This window comes from Mustela lutreola, chromosome 8, assembly GCF_030435805.1.
Source record: "Mustela lutreola isolate mMusLut2 chromosome 8, mMusLut2.pri, whole genome shotgun sequence".
Classification (NCBI taxonomy): Eukaryota; Metazoa; Chordata; class Mammalia; order Carnivora; family Mustelidae; genus Mustela; species Mustela lutreola.
Window position 1 is genome coordinate 58,641,962 of NC_081297.1, and position 19,760 is coordinate 58,661,721.

The 19,760-nt window shown below is 35.3% G+C and overlaps 2 protein-coding genes across 2 annotated transcripts; both read right to left on the reverse strand.

Annotated features, from left to right (window-relative positions):
- Positions 1 to 5,808: 5,808 nt before the first annotated feature.
- Positions 5,809 to 6,747, reverse strand: LOC131837846 (olfactory receptor 6C2-like). The gene has a single exon (XM_059183511.1). The coding sequence runs from the start codon at positions 6,745 to 6,747 to the stop codon at positions 5,809 to 5,811; it is 939 nt and encodes a 312-aa protein (XP_059039494.1).
- Positions 6,748 to 18,377: 11,630 nt separating this feature from the next.
- LOC131837847 (olfactory receptor 6C70-like) lies at positions 18,378 to 19,344 on the reverse strand. Its single transcript, XM_059183512.1, is given in 2 exon segments — positions 18,378 to 19,019; positions 19,021 to 19,344. Coding segments are annotated over 2 exon segments (939 nt in total). The 5' UTR covers positions 19,318 to 19,344.
- Positions 19,345 to 19,760: the final 416 nt, after the last annotated feature.

The window sequence follows — 19,760 nt, forward strand, 5'->3', positions numbered from 1 at the left end:
TATTCACCTTTCTGAAGGAGGCATAATAATACTCCATAGTGTATATGGACCACATCTTCCTTATCCATTCATCTGTTGAAGGGCATCTTGGTTCTTTCCACAGTTTGGCGACTGTGGCCATTGCTGCTATGAACATTGGGGTACAGATGGCCCTTCTTTTCACTATGTTTGTATCTTTGGGGTAAATACCCAGTATTGCAATTGCAGGGCCATAGGGAAGCTCTATTTTTAATTTCTTAAGGAATCTCCACACTGTTTTCCAAAGTGGCCGTACCAACTTCCCTTCCCACCAATAGTGTAAGAGGGTTCCCCTTTCTCCACATCCTCTCCAACACACGTTGTTTCCTGTCTGGCTAATTTTGGTCATTCTAACTGGTGTAAGGTGGTATCCCAATGTGGTTTTGATTTGAATCTCCCTGATGGCTGGTGATGATGAACATTTTTTCATATGTCTGTTAGCCACTTGTATGTCTTCTTTGGAGAAGTGTCTGTTCATGTCTTCTGCCCATTTTTTGACATTATTATCTGTTTTGTGTGTGTTGAGTTTGAGGAGTTCTTTATAGATCCTGGATATCAGCCTTTTGTCTGTACTGTCATTTGCAAATATCTTCTCCCATTCCGTGGGTTGCCTCTTTGTTTTGTTGACTGTTTCCTTTGCTGTGCAGAAGCTTTTGATCTTGATGAAGTCCCAAAAGTTTATTTTCACTTTTGTTTCCTTTGCCTTTGAGACATGTCTTGAAAGAAGTTGCTGTGGCCAGTTGTGAAGAGGTTACGCCTATATTCTTCTCTAGGATTCTGATGGATTCCAGCCTCATATTGACGTCTTTTATCCATTTTGAGTTTATCTTTGTGTACAGTGTAAGAGAATGATTGAGTTTCATTCTTCTACACATAGCTGTCCAATTTTCCCAGCACCATTTATGGAAGAGACTGCCTTTTTTCCACTGTATATTTTTCCTGCTTTGTTGAAGATTATTTGACCCTGGAGTTGAGGGCTCATATCTGGGCTCTATACTCTGTTCCACTGGCCTATGTGTCTGTTTTTATGTCAGTACCATATTTTTTAAAAATTTCTTTTCAGTGTTCTAGAATTCATTGTTTATGCATCATACCCAGTGCTCTATGCAATACATGACCTCCATAATACCCACCACCAGGCTTACCCAACCTCCTACCCCCTGGCCCTCTAAAACCCTCAGTTAATTCCTCAGAGTCCACAGTCTCTCATGGTTTGTCTCCCCCTCCGATTTCCCCCAACTCACTTCTCCTCTCCATTTCCCAATGTCCTCCATGTTATTCCTTATGCTCCACAAATAAGTGAAACCTTATAATACTTGAATCTCTCTGCTTGACCTATTTCACTCAGTATAATCTCTTCCAGTCCCATCCATGTTGATATAAAAGTTGGGTATTCATCCTTTCTGATGGAGGCATAATACTTCATAGTATATAGGATTTATGTATTTTAAGAGAAAGTGAGAGAGGAAGTGGGAGATGGGGGAAAAGCAGAGGGAGAAAGAGAGGCTCTCAAGAAGACTACCCATTGAATGCTGAGCCCAATGTAGGTCTTGGTCATATCACTCCAAGATCATGACCTGAGTTGAAATCAAGACCTGGACACTTACCTGGATGAGTCACCCAAGAGCCTCTTACTTATTTATTTTAAAGTTTTTTATATGAGTACAGTTGACACACAATATCACATTAGTTTCAGATGTACCAAACTGATACAATTATTTGAAATTCTTTGGGTCAATTAGTATTACATATTTGACCCATTCTCTGATCTGATTACTTACATAGCAACTAATTCAAGTACTCCCCATCTTCAATCATTGCTGAATTAAAAGCATTTGCTTTAGAGGCCTCAGTTAGATGGCTACATGGAGTTTCACTTTGTTGCCTTAAAAAGTTTCCTTCTTAATAATTAGGAAGGACAGATATCATCTTCCAATTTGTACCTAGTTCCATAGTTTTGCCTAAAGAATATTGAAAAGCAAAATGAGAGTAAGAACAGGTCACAGTTGACCTTGGCACTGTCAATATCAGGTTAAGGGACAACACAGCATTTCCATCGGTGGTATAGAAAGGAACTGGATCTGCAGCTCAGACACATCTCCTCCATTCCCATCACCACAATTCCAGATAAGTAACTCATCCCAAGGCACCTCATTCAGCCTGCATGTACTGAAGATGGTATCTTTTCTTAAAACAAAACAAAACAAAACAAAACCACACACACACACACCATTTTCTCCCCGCTGTTAATTATTTGCATTATTAAGAACACTGTCATGAAATTGACATTGACATTAAGATATAAGAGATTAAAAATAGACTTTACATTAAAATGTAAATGACTATTAGAGAGTAAGATCACCCACTGGTAAAATGTCAGCAAACGAATCTCTCAATGGAGATAAAATTTACACATTTTATGCATAGTTTTTGTTAATTTTTAATTTTTATTTTTTGCATAGTTCTTGCTTAAAGTGAGGGTGAAATTGTGGCAGAGGATGCTTAAGAGTGTCCTCCTAAATTCCATGATGATCTTCATTCTAGATGATCTTCATTGTATTGGTATATTAAAAACAGGTTGTCAGTGACTGTCATGTATTTGTCACTCATCCTGAAAAGTCACACTTCATTAATGGTTGTCAAAACCTTTCATAAATTATTAAAATAACACATCATATCCATTATTTTGTTTTAGACACTTTCCTGAGAGAAAACATCATTCTAGAGTTCAAGGAAGAAAAAAAAGCCAAAAAAACACTTGTCTGATAGTCATGATCTCAGATGTTTAGTGAACCCTAAAGTTGCAAAGGGTGAAAAAGTCATCCAGGAATGTCTTATCATGGAGATTTGTGGGTGGGCTCTGATTGCTCATTCTGTGAATACAGACTTACACAGAGAGCTTAGCAATTGCAGTTCTCACTAAGTGATCTACCATCTACGTAAGATGAAGAGTTTTTCAGCAGGAAGCCTGCCTCCTTGTGAGCCCAGGAGAAATTTTCTTTACCTTGTTAACTACAGAGCTTATAATAGCTTAAATGGGTATGTAAGGATCTCTGTTTCTGTAAAAATTGATATTCTGATATTTCTGGCACAGGAAAATATTTCTGAATTGGTAAAATTGACCCAATTTTCATTTAAGTGAAATAAACATATATGTCCTTGGTGGTTATTACTAAACATTACTAATGTATCTCTCATGTAAGATTTTGGAAATACAGAGTGGAACAGACAGAGCTGAGGAAAATATCCTGAGACACAGATATAAATAACAATAACATCAGAAAGAGGCCAGGTATGCAATAATAAGTAGCAGATTACAAGGCAAATGCAACTTTCTTTTCTTTTATTTCAACATCATTTTAAGTATTTGTAAGATTATAAGGACAATTTTTCTAATATATTAATCCTGTAAAATGTATAATTAGTGCTTAGTGTAAATGTAACTATCCAAATAATAAAAAATAAAAAAATTTCTTAAGAAAAGGCAAAATGATTGCTCTTGATAGTTTTCAGAAATACCTCCCAGATTTTTATGATTCTTCTGCTCTTATATTTCATGGCCTATTTCTATTTTTATTGTTAATTGATTATTTTTTATATATAGGTGTCTTTTCTTTCCTGATTTATTAGGCATAATTGGCAAATAAAATCAAATATAATGATTTAATACACACATACATTGTGAGATAAATACCACAATCAAGTGAATTAACACATCCATCATCTTATATGTATATAATTTTTAATTTTGTGGTGAGAATGCTTAAGATTTCCCAGTCAATTTCAAGTATATAATACAGTATTATTAATTATTATTCACATTGTAGTATGAGCCTCACAACTTATTCATCCCCTTCAGAATATTTTGAATTCTACTTCACATAACTCATAGATTTCCATTTCTTTGTTCTCAGTACTGGAAACAGTACTTTGTTCTCAGTACTGTGCTTCCCTGATGGTGTCATATGGCTTTACCTTCTCATGTTCCTACTGGTTTTGCACTGATGTCTACAAATTTGAGGCAGCATTTGCCTCTTGCAGCTTTTTCAAACTGGCTTTGGTGGGACAAGACTTGAGTCTCCAAATGAGTGTGAGGGTGCCCACTAGGTGGGGAGCAGTGTTTCTACTTCTAGGGAGGGAGCAGTAGTGCCCCAGTGGGCTGGGCATAAAACAGTGCAATCTAGTCATAACTGCATTTTAGGCCCCAGGGTTGGAGTGTAGAATGGTGACAGCCTGGCCTTAGTAGTGTTGGGTCAAAGCTGTGACCAAGGACTCGGGGGCAGGGCATATGGTAGCAGAAAGGAAGACATGACCTGGTGAAGTCCCCTTAAAAGTGATTAACTAATGACAGATCTTCACAGAAACATACTTTCAAAGAATAGATGAGGAAAGATCAATTATTAAGATGTCACTAAAGAATTACTAGTGAAATATCAATTGTAATGTGTGAGAAAGCCACTTTAGCTCAACATGCACATCTTAAAATGTTCATTCAGATTTATTCAATTTATCCTAGCTTGTAAGATTTTGAAATGTAGTGAGGATTGTGATTTAGAATGGCAAACCTTTGTAGAGGGGACTAAATTTAAGCTTAGGGAATCTGCAAGAGATTGAGGGACTACATCTATTTGCACAATCTCTTGTAGAGTATATGGAATATATTCCTTCTGATACAGTTACATATTTTACTCTTACCAATGTATACAAAGGGTCAAGAAAAACAAAATATTATATAGACATATTATACTCCATAATGCTCTCAATGCAATGGTCTCCTTGAAAATTGGAAAGGGCAGTTAAACACTAGTTATTTTAAAAAAGTGGTTGACAAAACTTAAATAAAAATAAAATTTTTAAAAAATATTTGTCTCCTCACAGTGAAGATGAGAGGAAATAATATGGGGACTTAGCTGGAAATGTATATGGGACCAGGAGATGTGAAAGAGGGGTGGGTAGTATTATAACTTAACAACTTTGTATATATTATTATTATTTTTTGTATATATTATTTTTAGTACTATTTTCCTCATATGGTTGTTCTGGGCTAGATTTGAATTTACAGGTGTCTGAGGAAGATGATGCCAATAGTCAAGACATAATATTCATACCATTAAATTCAACAGTACATACTTCTCACGATTCTTTAGTAGAGGTCATAATTTCATCCATTTAGCTAAAATAGAGGTAGCTATGAATGTGGTTCCCTTAACTAGTGACAGGGATAGTTCTGTAATATTTTACCTGTCCAGTCTGGTGACAACTGAGTTGAGGTGGGGCAAGGAAGGAGTTTATCAAGTTTTCTGTAACTGCCTATCTTTGGATGAAGACTATAACTGAGATGGAAAATCAGCTTCATTCATCACCAATGTGAAAATTCCAAAATCATTAGGTGAGGGAAAAAGCACTGGTGAATCACATATTAGATATTTTATCGGCCAGGTTTACAAATGGTGCACATCACTTCCACATCCATTCTGTTAACTATAACAGAGGCTACATAGTCACACCTGACAGTGTAGAAATATGGAAAAAAAAACAGTAGTCTACTGTGTTTCCAGGGATAATATCCAACATGTCTGGCAAACATCAATTTCTGTCAGACACTAAGAGCAAATAGGCACAGAGTTTAGTTTTAGCAGAGAGTAAAAAAGTGGAATAGTGCTCAGAGTAATCTGTTTAAAAAGAAAGTGAGAGTGTCCATATGACTGGAGAGTAAATGATATACAGACGAACTGTTTTAGAAGCCTCTTTGTCCTTCCTTTCAGCTGGATTCATAGACTCATTTCTCCTTTACATCTTTGAGAGGAATGCAATCTTTTTAATTGAGTCATGGAAAGCTTGCTTCACTTGCTTGTTTCTCAGTGTGTAAATAAAGGGATTCAACATTGGTGAGACAGAAGTAATAAGAAGTGAAATCCCTTTATTAATAGCTACTTCATCCTTGGCTGAAGGTTTGACATAAATGAAGATGCAGCTGCCATAAGTAATGGAAACAACAATCATGTGGGAAGAACAAGTGGAAAAGGCCTTTTTCCTTTGCTGGACAGAGGGAAACCTTAGAATGGTCCCAATGATATAAATGTAGGAAAGAACTATACACATGAGGGTGATAATGAAGGTCAACACAGCACAGACGATAACCATCTGTTCTATCAACCATGTGTCTGAGCAAGAGATCTTCAGGAGAGGAGATGCATCACAACAAAAATGATCAATGATGTTTGAATCACAGAATTCCAGGCCCAAACCTAGACTAATTGGTGGGAGAATGATGATCAGTGCTGCTACCCAACAGAAGAGGATGAAGTTCTTGCAGACTCTATTGCTCATGATGGTCAGGTAATGTAGGGGTTTGCAGATGGCTACATAGCGGTCATAGGACATGGTGGCCAAGAGAAAAAATTCTGTTACTGCAAAGAGGTCTGTAAACAACAGTTGACTGGCACAACCACTATAGGTAATGGACTTGTCCCCAGATGATATGCTATATAAGAATCTGGGGACACAAGAAGTTGTGAATGAAATTTCTAAGAAGGAGAAATTTTGGAGGAAAAGATACATTGGTGTTTTAAGGTGGGAATCAATCAGAGTGAGGGTGATGATGGTTAGGTTTCCAGATATACTCAGCATGTAGGAAAGAAACAGAAAGATAAAGAGCAAAATTTTCAGTCGAGGGTCCTCTGTCAGTCCCAACAAAATGAAAGTTGGTAGTGCTGTTTGGTTTTTCATCCTTACTACTGTTTTTTGCCCAATCTGCTTGAAACAATAAAGAAGGTTATATGAAAAACTCCACAAAGTCCTGGCCAGTGTCTAACTTTAACAGAAGTAAATCTGAGAGTGATTCCTATACATCTGGTTAGTTGAGAAGTGAGCACATAACACATGATGATGTTTGAATACCTCTTGGAGTCACACAAACTGACTATTCACATTTGAATCACATATTTATTTTCTGCTGCTGCTTCTAATAAATCTACAACAGCTATACTTGGTGTCAGTTCGATGTATCATCTTATAAACATCATTGAAAAAAAATCTTATCTCCGTAAGTTGCTTTTGAATCAACAATTCTGCTCTCCCCAAATTTTCTATCTGCAGACATGCTTCCCATAGAGATGATTTAAAGAAAAACTAACAATGGTCTTTGGCAAGATAATCCCAGTATTAAAGTTTACAGTGTGTTAGTTGTTAAACAAACAATGAGTACTTACTGCATAGTTTACCCTGTGTCAGCTTATCTAGACCATCTTCTTGGAAGTTTGTTTATGACAGTTTTACTGGAAAAAAAAGACATTTTGATTGGCTATATTTTCTTAAAGATTCATTTTAATGTGTTAACAGTCCAATTTTTTCTTCATGTTTTCACCACAGAAATTTTACTTCAAAGGTACACATTTAACATTGTAATATTTACCTTTGGCTCTATTTTCTTTCTACTTTCAGAATAGAATATCTATGTGATATATTATGATGCTTCCTGGGATATCCTTGTGACAAGAAGTATTTTTCTCCAGGTTGCAAGCTGAAGTCTGGGATTGTAATGCCTTATTCAGTACTTTCTTCTAGATTTCTTTAATAATAAAAGTCCTAACACACTCTAACTGCTACTATTTTGTATTCTCTAGATCCTGAGAACTTTTCCCCCTCTTTTTGCTTCAAAGGATTCTCCTTAAGAGCAAATTCTTGATACTAAAATTCTAAACTGAACTTCAATTGTTTCTTTTAAAACACATTTGATATATCGCTCTTTGGATGTGTTGCATAGCAATGTGTTGGATTCAGAATTTATTACAAAGAAGTAAGGGAATGTTAGAAGTATGTTTATAGAGTTGAAGAACCATATCCCTGGTTTTTTTGTTTGTTTGTTTTTGACTAGTCTTATTTCAGTTTGAAACACCATCAACCACCTCCTTATAAATGACATTTAGCAATATCAGGTTTAAGAGGTTTTAGCCATTTCTTAATTAAACTTACACACATTTTTGCTTAAATTTCATCTACATAGTAATTGTCTCCTCTGTCCTAGTAACCATTTGTACATCAACTCATCTGAGTATTACAACATTTAAACTTCTCTAGCCAAGGTCACCACTAGCCTCCCTTTTGTTTCACTCATTAAACAAAATTCAGGTTTCACTGAACTCAAACTCTGTGGCATATGAGACTATAAACTGCTAATTTACTCTTTACAGCTTTATTCCCACTATTTCACATTTCCTTGAACTTCTTCCTACTGCTTTGTCTATTTTTTTTCATTCTCTTTCATGGCTTTTTTCCCCCTAATCCCTGTGGTTGTTCATTCATCTGAAATCTCTTTTCTAGAAAATCCTTTCTTTTACTCTCTCTTATAAATGAGGTGATTCTTGTAAGTAAGGTGATTTCAAATAGGCTGGTAATCACCAAATTTATATTGCCAGGGAAAAATACATCTTTACAGGTTCTGATTTCAACATTCAGCTTATTCTGGACATCTAGATCTGACTTAGAGGCGTTGAGTTTACACTCGTCCTTTTTCCTTTTGGGGTGTCTTTAAGCAATTTGCTTAATGTGCAAAATTCAGGTAAAATAATGTTTACATTTTAGGTTTATACTGAGAAATTTAGATAATATACATAAAATATATACAGCTGCATTTGGAATACGGTAAACACTCATTATTATTAACGACACTTAGTATCCTTATTTTCTTATCTTATTCTTACTGAGAGTCCTGTAGATGTGCATATTTCAATATTTAAATATGTCTCTCAGATTTGTATATCCTTTCTTGTCAATCTTAGTCTCATACAGGACATTCTTTATTGTTCCTTTTTCTTTTCTCCCATTTTTAGTTTAACACTTGGTCTTGACATTTTGGTTTTCTTCTTGCTTCTTTTACTCTCTCACTCAAAATACTAATTTTACTCTGGGTGTCTTTATTTCATAGCTAAAATATTGCAAAAGCATATTAACATATACTTTAACATATGTCTTTGCTTCTCCCTTAAATATTTTAAAAATCAATGCAATCAGAATAATTTTTTTTAAAATGCCCAGATATGATTAATTCTCCCTTATGTTTTGTAAAAAAAATGTTTCTGAACTGTTATTAACTGACATTCATCCGATACTAGATGTTTCCTTAAAACTCTTGTTCCATCTCTCAGTTACATGAAAGTTAATTCATTGTGGCTTTACATAATTGAGAAGAGTAGAAGGAATATATTTATGGATTTTAAGTTTCAAATGCATCAAGCATTTCGATTAATGGAATATTTTCAGGCAATAAATATTTCTTTCAGAGTAGTGACAAAGGACAAGTCTTTTCATTTTTAGAGAATTTATAAAATTTGTTTAGCAGGGGATAAGGAAGTTGGGGAATAGTTAGAAAATTTGATGGTTCTGCATGAGATCTCTATGTTTGGGGCCCTTTGCTATCTTCCAGTGATACAGAGCCAGAATAACAGAAGGAAAGGACATGAGATGCACTTCTTCAGGTTTTTTTTTTTTTCCTTGTAGAGATCTAAGGAGGAAAATAATAGGAAGTAATTAGTTGCTCTTTGAACACAGGCTAAAAGGGCTTTAGAAAGTCACATAGTTTTTCCATTTTCAAGACTGGTATAGAATTAGAAGAAGGTTGTTCTCATGCCTAATGGTGACAAGGAAACTAAAATGGAACATTTGATACTTCATACATTTTCCTGAGTTGTAATTTGCTGCAGAAGTACTAAAAGTGTCTTAAAGCTTATACAGATAACCACTAGACAATAAGAGTAATACAGGAAGGGAAACAAGAGGTCGATCCCAAAGTAGTAGAGACAAAATAGGTATTTGAGGACCTGAAAAGATGATGAATATTTTGGTAATGCCAACTCTGATGGATGCTGATATTTCTTTACCTCTTAATATCAGAAGTGTGCAAATGTAACAGAATTAAGGTGAAGCTGGGTTGAGGGCGGCAATAGATATACGGTAATGATTCATAAGAATGTGATAGACAGATAGATGGTGGAATTAGGTAGAGAGGGAATACACTGATACTAAGTTGAATTAAAAAATAAACTTTTATGTATTGTTTTCAGAGTTTGTAAATGGCATTTTGTAACCCAAGCAGTAATTTATATCCTTTCATCACTCCCTTTTGCCTTCATTATAAAATTTAAGTTTCTTAGTGAGCATATGGAGATCTTTCTAATATTTCCAGTATTAATTTATACAGGTGAAAGAATTTCTTGGTCTAGTCTCCTAGTATACTTACACTGGCTACTATCTTACCATCTTAGTATGCATATACCACTATGATAAATAATGGAAAATTACTCAGGCTTAAAAAAGAATGAAATATTTCCATCTGCAGCAGCATGGATGGATCTGTAGGATATAATACTAAATGAAATAAGTCAGTCACGGAAAGACAAATACCATATGATTTCACTCATCTGTGGAATTTAAGAAACAACAAATGAACGAACAGAGAAAAAAAGAGACAAACAAGAAAACAGATTGTTAAATAGAGGGGCTAGACTGGTGGTGACTAGAGGGGAGATCAGTGGAGTCTGGGTGAACTAGATAAAGGGATTAAGAGTATATATTATGATCTCCCTGATATGAGGAAGTGGTGATACAACATGGAGGCTTAAGTGGGTAGAAGAAGAATAAATGAAACAAGATGGGATTGGGAGGGAGACAAACCATAAGTGACTCTTAATCTCACAAAACAAACTGAGGGTTGCTGGGGGGAGGGGGTTTGGGAGAAGGGGGTGGGATTATGGACATTGGGGAGGGTATGTGATTTGGTGAGTGCTGTGAAGTGTGTAAACCTGGTGATTCACAGACCTGTACCCCTGGGGATAAAAATATATGTTTATAAAAAATAAAAAATTAAAAAAAAAAGAGTATATATTTACCTTGATGAATACTGAGTACCATATCGAATTGTTGAATCATTATGTTGTACACCTGAAACTAATATAACACTTAATTATAGTACAATAAAAAGAAAGATAATATTTCATAGTGACAAAGAGTACATTCTACAAAGTTGGTTTACAATCTACAAAGCTGGTCTACAATCTCCAAAGCTGGTTTCACATCTCCTCATTCAATTTTGTTCAGTTATTTACTAGCAGTTCCCATAAAAGGATACGCTTAAAATTATCTGTGGAAATTCCTATATGCTGATCCTTTTGTCTTTAGTGATTTTTATACTTGTACCCTCTTCCCTCCCTATCCCTCTTTCAAAGTTTTGGTTTAGGTATACATATCACTAGGAATCTATGCATAATCCTTTAAGTTAGAAGTAGCTTTTCCTCTTAATATTTCCACTGTAGTCTATGACTATTTTTATTACCATTATTTTTATTTTTTATTATGTTATGTTAGTCACCACATAATACGTCATTAGCTTTTGATATATGAATATTCTTATGATAGCTCTTATGACCAACTTGTCAATGTTGACAAATTTTATTTTGAACATTATTGAGAGAAAGAGAGAGTGAGAGAATGAGAGATCAGGCATGTGTGTGGGCATGGAGCGAGGGGTAAAAGGAAAGGGAGAGGTTCTCTCTCCCTCAATCTCAAGCAGGCTCCATGCTCAGCTAGAGTTGAGGAGGGACTAAAACACATCACACTGAGATCATGGCCTGAGCCAAATCAAGGGTAGAAGACTTAACTGACTGAGCAAGCCAGGCACCCCTTTCCTGAATTTTTTATAAATCTTGTGAATTTTGGTGCCTCTGATAACCTGTTCAATGCTCTGTAAAGAAATACTAAGGACTGAGTTCATTGACACTATAATTTTGAACATGAGGAAATAGGTATGTCAGATTTCTTTCTCAACTATCATTAGGTTATTAATTATATTGACAGTGATTTCCTTTTGTACGAAGAGTCTGTGTCCTTTTTTCCCCTCCAGTCCAAGAAAGAAAAGGTTATCTTTTGGAAAAATTGATTAGTTTTTTATATGAATGGTTTCACTAATTTCTAGCAGTCTGGACCCAACAAGAAACATAGAAGGGCTTTTCTAAAGTCTGGTTAATTGAAGAATGTTAATTCTATCAAGAGAGTAACATAAAACAATGTCAGAGTCCTATAGATAGGAAATTACCTTGGATTGTAGGCATCTCTGCAGAAAAGTAGCACTAATCTATGGTCAGGGGGAGAAATAATTAACTGATAACTAGACACCTTTTTAAACAGGATCATATAGGAATTGAACCCTCTGAACCAAACTGAGAAAATTCCTTAAAGCTCTCAGTGCTTCCTTGTGGCATTCTGTCCCAGATTCTTGGCAGTCAGTCCCAGATTCCCAAAGTCTCCTTTCTTTCTGATCACCAACACTTATCTTTTGTGATCCTGGGATATTAAGTGAATGTCTTGGTAAACTACTCTAATTCAGGTGTATTTTCAGTTTAGTGCAGTTCAAGGAGTATTTGTGTTTATAATTAGCTCATTGTTCGCTAACAACAACATTGCTAATAATGTGGTACTCTGATGAAGGCACAGGTGCATCTTGGTATAAATATATATTGATTGGTAAGTGTGATGTTGTGGGCCAGGTCATTTCTGTTTGTTCCTCCTATTTCTATGAATTAATTCCAAACATATTTATTGAGAACTTATGATATGTTTGGTATTGGTATAGATACTAAAGATGTATGGAGTGAACAGGTAGTGCATGAACAATGTATCTTGGAACACTGAAAAAATAAAATAAAATTAAAAAAATAAATGACATGTGTAGCCTGATTAAAAAAAAAAAGAGTGAACAGGTATTGACCCACCTCCAATGATGTGTGTATCAAATATCTCCAGTGAATCAAATCCCTTAAAATTTAATTTTTCTACAAGGAAATAACATTTTATTTATTTATTTATTTATTTTTTAAAGATTTTATTTATTTATTTGACAGAGAGAGATCACGAGTAGGCAGAGAGGCAGGCAGAGAGAGAGAGAGGAGGAAGGAGGCTCCTGCTGAGCAGAGAGCCTGATGCGGGACTTGATCCCAGGACCCCGAGATCATGACCTGAGCCAAAGGCAGCGGCTTAACCCACTGAGCCACCCAGGCGCCCAGAAATAACATTTTAAGAGTCTCATGCTCTACCGACTGAGCTAGCCGGGCACACACGGAAATAACATTTTAAATAACCACTTGCTTATTCAGAGGTATCCAAGTTAGTTTATAGCCATCTCATATTTGAATAGATCAGTCTGATATTTTATAGAGACCAAGGAACTAGAATGTTGAATGAAGAAAGAAACTGAAATTACCAAATAAGAATTACTTACTCTTATGGGAGGTAGTCATGGCTCTAGGTGACTGTGTAATTGTGATGGTTCTCATGATGAAACTGGAAGTGTATGTGGAGTCAAATATGTGTACAAATGCTCCACTCACAGACATATACACAGTCACAGACTTTTTTTTTTTTTTTTTACTGCAGATAGTGTTCTCTGAGTTGCCAACAAAGTCTCCTTAAAGATTCTATTCCTCTTGAAACCTAGGAAAAAATTTCTTATATAGAAAACCTGAAAAAAAATCCCTGTCGTTTATTTTAAATGATGAGCAATCTAATATGATTTTTAGATTTTGACAGATGATTTCTGATTTCCTTGGGCAAAGATAGACTTTCACACAGTGAAGTTACATGAGTATTTTGTTACCTTGGACTATTATGGATGTTAAGGAGCTCTCTATATGGGTAAAGAAAGGGTCCTCTGTGACTGAAGTTTGAAAATGACTAATGATTCTAATAGGCACTGCATTTTGGCAAAATATATAATAGAGGCAGCAGTGGGAATTATGTCCTTGGAGACAATAAGGTGCAACAATTTTATTAGATGCATTGTAAGGGCAAAACAATAATTTTCTGATAAAAAGATATTTCTGGCTACTCTTCAACCCAGAGATAACAAAACATGAACAAAAGACAACAAAATTGCTTTGTCTGTATTTTCAGTGGAAAAATTTGCAAATATACTTGAAAATAGTATACAATCTATTTCTGAGTGGTAACTATAAATACTTTTCTTTGATAAAAATATGGATTTACATCACAATTTTTTTCTGCATTAGACTCTTTTTATGGACAAGCCATTATTTGGTAAAGCTTCCCATATTTAACCATTATAACATTATATATTATTTTATATTAATATCATCTATTTCTTTACTATAAATTATCAGAAGAGGAATTTCTGAGGCAAAGACCAATTTTATAGATATATGTGTATATAAATATAATTAATTATCTGTAATAATTAATTATTATTTTTTGTACTGTTGAGTGATTCATTGGTTGCATATAACACCTAGTGCTCATCACAATGTAAGTGTATTGCCATGTGTAATGCCACATAATATTCACAGAAGCATTTGGGTTCCTTGCCATTGTTGGGATTGTGAAGGAATTCCACCCTTATTCCTTCCTTGATTTCTGAGTCAGTTAGAGAAAGTAGGCAAGTAAATGGATATTAAAATTCCAGTTTTATTATAAATAGAAGTATTGAAAAGATGGCTTTGAACATTGTAATAAGAAATTCTCGAGTTAATCATATCTATCAGATAGACAGGACTAGATCCAAATCTACCCCACCAACCAGGGATATATCTTTTATTGAATGACTTCAGGCAGTTTTAAATCTAGCTGTAGAAAAGACAACATAAAAGAGGAAAGGGAACAACAGATCTAGTATACCCAGATCCTTGTTCAAAATCTACCTGTCATGGGTATAGAGTTTTAGTTTGGGAAGATGGAAAAAGTAGTGTAGCTGTATAGTGGTGATGGCTGGACAACAATGTAAATATACTTAATACCACTGAGCTGTATGTATTCTTAAAAAATTTTAAATGGTAAATTCTATGATATACACTTTTTCCCACAATAAAAAGAAATGGGGGGGGGGAAGTAACAGAGATAAAATCAAAACCAAAAAACCCAAACTCAACACACACAAAACAGACAAAATAAATAAAAAAAATTTAAAAAAAGAAGATATGAACAGACACTTCTCCCATGAAGACATACAAATGGCTATCAGACACATAAAAAATGTTCATCAGCACTAGCCCTCAGGGAGATTCAAATTAAAACCACATTGAGATATCACCTTACACCAGTTTGAATGGCCAAAATTAGCAAGACAGGAAACAACATGTGTTGGAGAGGATGTGGAGAAAGGAGAACCCTCTTCCATAGTTGGTGGGAATGCAAGTTGGTGCAGCCACTTTGGAGAATAGTGTGGAGATTCCTCAAGAAATTAAAAATAGAGCTTCCCTATGACCCTGCAATTAAACTACTGGGTATTTACCCCAAAGATACAGATGTAGTGAAAAGAAGGGCCATATGTACCCCAATGTTCATAGCAGCAATGGCCATGGTCGCCAAACTGTGGAAAGAACCAAGATGCCCTTCAATGGATGAATGAATAAGGAAGATGTGGTCCATATACAATATGGAGTGTTATGCCTCCATCAGAAAGGATGAATACCCAGCTTTTGTAGCAACATGGACGGGACTGGAAGAGATTATGTTGAGTGAAATAAGTTAAGCAGAGAGAGTCAATTTTCATATGATTTCACTTATTTGTGGAGCATAACAAATAGCATAGAGGACAAGGGGAGTTAGAGAGGAAAAGTGAGTTGGGGGAAATTGGAAGGGGAGGTGAAAAATAAGAGACTATGGACTCTGAAAAACAATCTGAGGGTTTTGAAGGGGCGGGGGGTGGGAGGTTGGGGGAACCAGGTGGTGGGTATTAGGGAGGGTCCGGATTGCATGGAGCACTGGGTGTGGTGCAAAAACAATGAATACTGTTACGCTGAAAAGAAATAAAAAGTTAAAAAAAAAGAATAAACTAGACTAAACTAAGATTAAAAAAAATTAAAAAATAGAAAAGCAAAAGAAAAACATGGGTATATGTATCAAAAAGTTCAGGTTAAAAGGTTATTATGGAATATGATGTACTGGACATCTCACTGTGATGTTAAATGGGTTAAAAAATTATATATATATATATATATATATATATATATATATATATATAAAATAACCAGAATAGTGGGAACGAATTAAAAATAAAAATTGTATCTATGAAGTAGTGGTGGTTGTTCTCTTGTCATCTTTTTTTTTTCCTTTTTCTTTCCTGGTTGGTTTTCTGGGGGAGGGGCCTGCCACGTGGGTTTTCAGGCAATGTTCCCTGAGTTATGTCCTCCTGGCCCCCCTCAAGGTGGTGGGCTCTGAGGAAAATGGTTTTTCAGGCTTTTGTTCTCTGGAGGTTTTTATGTTTGTTTGTTCTTTTTTTTTTTTTTTTTTTCTCTTGCCTTGACAGCTTTTGATGGTCTTTGGAGGTTTAGAGGAAAGCAAACTGCACCCCGACCTCCCTCTCAGAGAAAGCCTCAGTCTGTTCCCCTCTAGATGCTGTGGAACACATAAGTTCCCCCTCAGCCATTGGCAGAGCATGTTCGGAGTCATGATCCCTGGGGACGCAGAACTCCTGCTTGTACCCAAAATCACAACATGTCTGGGCAGCTCCTGACCTCCAGAGTGGTTCCAAGCAATGATTGCACACTGAGATTTTCCTGCTGGCCCAGGCTGGGAGTGCCTGGTCTTTCCGGGTTCTAGAGCACTGGTGTGGAAACTGCAAAAAGGCTATGCTTCTGCTGGTTGGCGAGGCTCCCAGCCCCTCATAGGACCCCACACACTCTCAGGAGTGCTGGCGGCTCAGGGACCAAGACCTGGTTTCTCCGCTCCACTCTCTCTGGCTCAGCACCAGGGGTGACTGTCCTGGGTCCAGGGACTTAAGCCCCTGTCCCTAACCACCACAATTCCCACAATTTCCCCCCATCATCCTTTGCTCTTTTTGAGTGCTTTCAACCAGACTCCAAGTTAATGCTGGTCCCCAGACGCAGGGCACTCTCATATTGGGGTATTAATTTCCAATGGGTCACCTCTGGTGGCTCCCTCCCCTTTTGTTTATCTTCCGATATCAGTCCGCCTTTCCCACACCACTTTACCTGCCCACTGGTGTCTTCTGCACCCATAGAGATCCAGATGTGTATAATTCTGATCTCAGGCTGATTTCATGGGTGATCAGATTTCTTTGGTAGGTAATCAGCTCACTTTAGGGTACAGGTTGAAAGGCCGCCTCCTACTTCCCCGCCATCTTGTCTCCCCCAATTTTTTCATAATTTTTTAAATAAAATATTTACATCTCATGAAATGAACAAATCTTAAGTATCCAATTTGATGAATTTTGACAAGTATAAGCCATTGTCAAGATCAATCATTAATTGTGGTTTCTACTTTGAGTTATGGATTAGCTTTGGTATGATTTCATTAAAATTAATCAACAGATATTTTCAAGAATATCGACCAGAGAAATGTATGGCAACTGTAGACATAGACAAGAACAAATACCACTGACACATATGGAAGATAATCTTGAGCAAATAGCTTAATTATAGCTATGCTATAAACCAGCTGGCATATACAATAGGAGAATTATAGAGTTGTGGCATCTATGTATCTTAAGAGCTGACACTTAGAGTGACCCTAGCTCTGGAGAAAATAAAACATAATTCTATATTAAAGAAGTCATTTGAATTATTGAAAAATTGATATTTGATATCATTTACCATGGAAAACGTACAGAATTAAAAACTAACAAAATCCCTCATATACTCCCATTTAGTCAATAGATCTGTTGACATGTTTACAAGATTAAACATTTATGTTTTTTTAAAAAGATTGTGTGAGAAATCAACTACATGTGTATTAAATCACATTTTATCTTCTACTGAAATTTTAAAAATTTATCCAACATTAATACTAAAAATCACACAAATGAAATGTATGATTTATTAAAAAAAAACTATTTTTTTTACCATGTTGACAATTGACATTTTAAAAAACAAGATTACAAAATATTTCTTCACATTACCCTTTTTAAAGTGTAAGGTCTCTTGGAACATCTAAGGTGTATTTAATAATGATAAAACTCAATTTATCTAAAAATTTATGGAACATGGCTTCTAATAAAACATGGTACATTTATTTTAAGTATTTAGCAAACATACTTCTACAAGCACCTGTATTGTATAATACAATCTCAACCTTTCATTTTATTCTACATGTCTAGAGAAAAAACTTGTAATTTCATATTTATTACATAGAAATATTTCACTTTGAAGAAAAGAAAATTAAAGTTAGAATATATAGATTGAAAATAGTTTCTAAGCTCGAGTAAGCTGAAGTGATCCAAATAAATATTAAAGATCAATTCTTTTTTTTTTAAGATCGCTTTTTACACTGGAAGGGTCAAGATATTTTTATTCACTGTTCTTTTTATGTTTTTATGTTACTTATTTCAACAGGCAGTATTATTTATCTGAAGCAGAAAATATCTTACTAAACACATCTCTGAAGGCTTGTTTAACTTGTTGGTTTCTCAGAGTATAAATGAATGGATTCAACATAGGGGCAACTGAAGTATTGAGCACCGCTACTCCTTTGCTTGAAGCCACTCTTTCATTTGCAGATGGCTTTATGTACATGAATATACAACTACCATAACTGATGGATACAACAATCATGTGAGAAGAGCAGGTAGAAAAGGCTTTTTTCTTTTGCTGAACTGAAGGGAATTTTAGAATTGTCTTGATGATGTAAGAGTAAGAAAGGATTACTAATAACAACGTGAATAAGATGATCATCACAGCTAAGGAAAAAGCAATCAGTTCTAGTAAATGTGTGTCTGAGCAAGAAAGTTGCAGGACAGGAGAAATGTCACAAATGAAATGATCAATAATATTGGAAGCACAGAAATCCAGGTTCAGAATCAAAAATAATGGAGGGAAAATGGCCAGGAATCCAGTTGCCCAGGAACTGAGTACAATTTGATGACAAATTCTGTTGCTCATGATGGATGTATAATGCAAAGGTTTGCAGATGGCAACATAACGGTCATAGGACATAGCTGCCAGAAGGAAAAATTCTATAACCCCCAAGAATATGTAAAAAAAACAACTGAGATATACAGCCATTATAGGAAATGGCCTTTTCTCTGGTTACAATGGTGATTAGGAACCTGGGGATGCAAACACTTGTGAAGGAAATTTCCAGGAAAGAGAAGTTACAGAGGAAAAAATACATTGGGGTCTTGAGATGAGAATCCAGTAGAGTAAGGGCAATGATGGTTAAGTTTCCCATCATACTCAGCATGAAATTTAGAAATAGAAATAAGAAAATTATGATCTGTAACAGAGAGTTATCTGTCAGTCCCAGAAGGATAAACTCTATCTGTTTTGTATGGTTCTTCATTTCTCTTTTGTGATTTCAAACAAATTCTAGAAATAAAAGGTACAATGATAAGAAACTATATGAGTAGCTTTATATCCAGGAAATGATACATAAAAGGATCCATATTCACATATATACCTATTTATGAGAAAATATTCCATGAGGTTGAAGATATGATCTGGTACCATGCAACAGACACTATTTTAAAAAAGCACAATAGAAGTCAACTCAGTTTTAAAACTTGACTTGCAAAATCTGTAATAGTTTATTTTTCACTGTTACTTACAAACTTCCAGCTCAATTGTAACTCATTCCAATTTGTTCATTTCTTAAATAAACTAGATAAAATCTTGGTTCCAGATTAAAAAATCATTCATTCATTTTAATTATTAATTTCACCAAAATAAAAATGCCAGTATAATGAATTAAGACCTACTGTTAAATTCTGAAATTTTAGGTTTCAT

Coding starts and splice junctions, on each gene's coding strand:
- LOC131837846 (XM_059183511.1), bottom strand. CDS start 6,747: ATGAAAAACCAAACAGCACTACCAACTTTCATTTTGTTGGGACTGACA.